The sequence below is a fragment of the Lottia gigantea genome (assembly GCF_000327385.1).
Source record: "Lottia gigantea unplaced genomic scaffold LOTGIsca_234, whole genome shotgun sequence".
In the NCBI taxonomy this organism is placed as follows: domain Eukaryota; kingdom Metazoa; phylum Mollusca; class Gastropoda; family Lottiidae; genus Lottia; species Lottia gigantea.
The window spans coordinates 28854-33915 of record NW_008708670.1 but is presented as its reverse complement, the minus strand read 5'-3'; the positions used below and the strand labels follow the sequence as shown (position 1 = coordinate 33915).

At 35.8% G+C, this 5062-nt stretch overlaps 1 protein-coding gene across 1 annotated transcript in view; it reads right to left on the bottom strand.

Annotated features, from left to right (window-relative positions):
* Positions 1-4526, bottom strand: part of LOTGIDRAFT_175029 (hypothetical protein) — a gene marked incomplete at both ends in the record, with an annotated part of 6124 nt that extends 1598 nt beyond the window's left edge. Inside the window, 2 exons of the mRNA XM_009055134.1 lie at positions 3444-3508; positions 4406-4526. Of these exons, the coding sequence (XP_009053382.1) occupies positions 3444-3508; positions 4406-4526 (186 nt within the window). The remainder of the gene's footprint in view (positions 1-3443; positions 3509-4405) is intronic.
* Between the last annotated feature and the right edge of the window lie 536 nt (positions 4527-5062).

Sequence of the window (5062 nt, the reverse complement as noted above, 5' to 3'; positions counted from 1 at the left end):
ATATAGTGTTGCATACGATGAAGTAGTCTGTTGATACCTACGCGATAATCTGGTGGATTTAAAGCATCTTCAAAATGTCAAGCTATTTTTTTTGAACGGGTTAATCAGATAGTATGGGAGAGCGAAATACCAAATAAAAAAATATACGAGAAAACAAGGAGTATAGATTGACTGGAGACAGTATGACGTCATCTTGGTCACCCCTTGTCTTTCACAAGCTTTATTCACAGTAAGTCTAATCGTAACAACCAAACAACTGTGTTTTCAAAGTCTTCTATATTTGAAGATGATCTAATGGATATGTTGAGGGAATTTCATAAGTGTGCAGCAGGATATGCAAATGTTCTAGCACCAAATGATTTTAAATTAAATGATGGTTTCACAAGTTGAAATTTATCTTTAGAGCGGAGGTTTCTAGAAGGAACATATGGTTGAACAAGATCGTGATTGTAAGAAGGACCAACGTTAATAACTGCTTGAAAACACAAACATAGTAATGTGCGCAGTAGTTTTAGTACGTGTTACTAGTATGGCAGTTCGATTTTGTATCTTCTGCAGTCGTTTAATCAGGGTGTCCGGTTAGCCATACAAAAGACTGTTACAATAGACAATAGCCGAACGACTGAGGATGAGACATCTAACAAGTGTGGCACACGTATCTCTGGTGATAAGATAGCCCCTATGTTTCAGATGATGCATCATGAACAATGACGGTTTGAGATCTATTGGATAGATATGAAGAGAACCATTTTAAGGCAACACCACTAATACCATATTCGTTTTCAAATCTACTAAGAAGATTATTATGGTCGATCGTGTCAAAAGCTGAGGACAAATCCAATAAAAAAGTAAAGACACATTTCCATCATCAACAGAACAACTGATTTGATTTAAACTGAATTTAAAGCTGTTTTTGTGCTCCACAATTTTAGAGATAAAGAGAGATTAGACACAGGTCTGTAATTCTTAAGAACTTCTGGATCCAGATTTGACTTCTTTAATAGGGGTCTGACCACTGCTGTTCTGCAACGTTGAGGGACAATCCCTGTTTCCAAAATGGCATTTATGATTTCAGTTTATGTTGGAAGCAGTATATCTATAATCGACGATAAGAATTTGGTTGGGAGAACATCTAGTAAACATGTAGTCGGTTTTGATGATAGAATTAATTTTTTTAAAATCTGTTTCAGAAATAGGTTGAAATGACTAAAACTGAGTAGTATATCTCTTTTTAGATATACAGAAACCAGTTCAAACCGGTTTCTGTATATCTGAAAACCAGTTCAAACCGGTTCCTTAGGGTTCACAAATTTAGTATTAAATGTCAGAAATATCTTCAGCGCAACATTTTCATCTGCATAACATCTCCACTCTATAAGGTTCCCTCAAAACACCAAACATTCACTATAATAATACAGTATAAGAAAGCTTGCGTTGCAAGGCCCACTGGCAGCTGTCAGAAATAATAAAACAGTCTTTAGTGACTAAAGTACGAAGTTTCTCATATTGAAGAAATTATTTATGCTGAATAATTCCACAAAATTTTTTAAAATCAATATCAATAACCCAAATACAACAAACAATTAATCACACAGCTCTAATCAAGGGCAAAAAACAACTTTTAACGCGTGTTTACAAAGTCAAGGGCCATTAAAAATAAGATGTCTTTAATTTTAAAACACGAACAACACAAATTCAAAGGAAATGGTTTCTTTTCAGCTCTATCATCTCTCATCGCAAAAGTAGCCAACTTTGTCTCAAACAATAAATTCCTTATTTCCTCAGGTGCGCAAAAGCAGTAGTAAATATAAGCGATGCAGTGAAAAAATCTGACGAACTTAGAGAACTGCAGCTAATAAGAGAACTAAGAAACAAGAGACTAGAACGACAAGCCCTAGAAAAACAAGGAAAAGGGTTTAAAATCATTGGATAAAAATGGCAACAAAAAATTACAGACTGGATCCAATCTTTCAATTGTATGATCCGATTCAATATTCGTTCAACAAGATGAAAGAGGATTGCGTAATCTTCTCACCATCGGTGGGACAAAGACCCAAATAAACGACGGAGGGAGAGTTACTTTTGAAATTAATTCACTCTCCAATTGGTTGCGGCTTACCGATGCCCATTTCCGATGCGATTTCAAAATCTAAGACGCCACTCAGAATCGTGTTCCACAAACCAACATGACTTTAGAAAACAATTTCTGTCCGTCTTTATTCAGCGAAATGGTTTTGAAAGCTGGTTCAAATCCAATAGAGACCATAAAACACCCCCGGCGAGTTTGACACAATGTTGAAAACGGTTCTGTATCCCAAAAACTACGATTCAGTTGTGACGTAGAAGTTTTAAAACAACCGATCAGAACTGTAGCAAATGACGCAGACCTTGCTAGGGTAGGGGTAGTTGCTAGAAACACACTGGAAAGAGTGTCTCGCGGAGTAAATCACGGATTTGAAAAACGAGCGCTTCAATACAACAATATTGTCGAGAACGACAGATGGGGTCATTACGTAAATTGGAAGTTGTATACTTTATTTGGTCTCTTGGAACACAGAAAGGTTTCCATAGGTTTGCCGGATGAAATTCATTTGCAAAGAGAAATCAACGACAACAAGATATTCTTTGGTGAAAACAACTCTGACGCAAAATTGGAAATAACGAATATCCAACTTTACATACCGGTAATCACTCCTTCCAGAGAAGTGGAAACGAGAATATTAAACTCTTTAACCAAAGACATCGAAATTGCTTTTCTTCGTCGTAACACGGTAGGTAGCATGACTTTAACGGGAGAATCCACCACGTGGCCAATCACCAACACCGTCAAACCAGCGAGATATTTAATGGTCGGTTTCAAAAACTTACTAGATTCTCAGACAAACAACAACAACATTTTCAGAGTGGCATTGAACCATAGTCAAGATCCCATCATTCGCAAAGTTCAAGTCAGATTGAACAACGATAATTATCCCATGCAACCTTTGACAATTGATCCTTCCAAAAAAGATTACAACGAATTGTACTGAAACTACAAATACATGTGCGAATTGTTTGGAAATACTCCTCAGTTTGAATACACAGATTTTTCACTCAATCATCCAACTTTTGTTTCGATCTGTCAGCTCATCAAGATAGAAAAACACAAGGAGATGTAACCGGTTATTGTTTATTATTGGAAGAAGCAAAACATTTAACTAAAATATCCGACAGACGGATGATTCGTATAGAATAATCATAAAAATTATCCTCTTAAAAATGAAACCAGAAACTTTAGTTTAGAATAATAGAAGCTATCGAAACGGAATCACCAACTACAATAACTTACAATGGTAAAAAGATTAAGATATCTAAAAAAAACTTATCAATTAAAGTCAGAGATGATATAGACTTGGAAAGAATTGACGCGAAAGCAAAAGAAGGTGGATTTTTACCTTTCTTACCTTTAATTTAGCTGCAGCAACTGCTGGTTTAGCCAAAGCTGTCAACGATAAGAAAGCTGAAGCTGCTGCAAACGCCGAAGCAAGTAGACAAAATTTGGCAATGGAAAGAAAAGCACGAGGAGGTTCGGGAGTAGGAGATATATAAGGGACGGTTGAAGAATTCGGACAAAGATTTGGCGAAGAAACCAAGAAATCCGTTAAACAGGGATTAAGCAAATTAATAGATAATATCGACACCGGAAAAATAAAAGTCAAACACTAGGACAACGCCATAGATTTTCAAAACGTACAGAATCTTTCTTTCAAAGTATAAAGGCAACGGGATGATTTTTGGTACGAAAATGTAATAAATAAAAATGGGCAAGAAATTAAAACATTCGGACATATTTCCTAGCACCCCATACTCATGTGCATTTGCGGATTGTGGAAGACAACACGGAACCTTTAAGATTTCGAGTCTCTGCATATTTACACGACTACTCCTTAACAATCCTATTATCAGTTTCTCAAAGCTTTGGAATAAGTCTCGAAAGAAGACGTTCAAGACATTTTTCACTACTACGAAAGCAACGAAGACTTGCAATAGAACGCGGAAATAAAAGACATTTTCGACGGCTTTACGAAAGAAAGACATCACAACTGTCACTGCATATACCAATCCCAATCTTTCTACGGAATGGACGTCATGTTTATCAGAAAGAACGCAAATTGTTTTTTGCTGTTTGAACTAAACGACAAAGATTTATCTCAAATCAATCAGTCGATAAATCACAGAATGGACAGAGACACGTTTAAAAAGGATTGTAAAGCTCAATGGAGAAATCCAGACGAGCATGGGTATATATTCGTCAATACCAGAAAACCTGCAGGTGAAAGAGTTATGACGAGTATCTGTAGTAGTATAAGAGTGTATAGATAGGAAGCACTTTTGTATAATTTATAAAAAATAAATCACCTTGTACCTGGACCAGTGTAATCATGACCGGGATATTTTGTCCATGGAAATCCAGGAAGAGAACCTAATGATTTTTGAATGTCGGAACCGAAATAAGTTTTAGGAGTTTGAGCAATTATCATTGACATTTTTATCCAATAATTTTAAAACCATTGCCTTTTTTGTTTTCTAATCTTTTATTTCGCATTTCTCTTATATGTTGTAATTCTTTCAACTCGTTAAGATCTTTTCACTGTTTCGCTTATATTTACTCCTGCTTTTGCTACAGATCCAAGAGCTTGCGCTTCTGAGGAAATGTGGGATTTGTTGTTTGATACAAAGTTAGCTACTTTTGGGATGAGAGATGATAGAGCTGAGAAGAATCCGTCTCCTTCGAATTTATATTGCTCGTGTTTTAAAATTAAACTCATTCTGTTTTTAAATGAGTTAATTTAAAAATATTATTGGGCTGGGGCGCTTGGGGGTTGGTAAACTTGGACCCCTATAGACTCCGGATTTATTTTGTACCGTAGTAAGTTATTAGAGTTGGCGAATTCGTTTCGATAGCTTCTACTATTTTCATAACTAAAGTTTCTGGTTTCATTTTTAAAGGGTGTTTTTTTTATTCAATTCTTATCATTCTTCTATCTGATATTTTAATCAAATGTTTTGCTTCTTCCAGCAA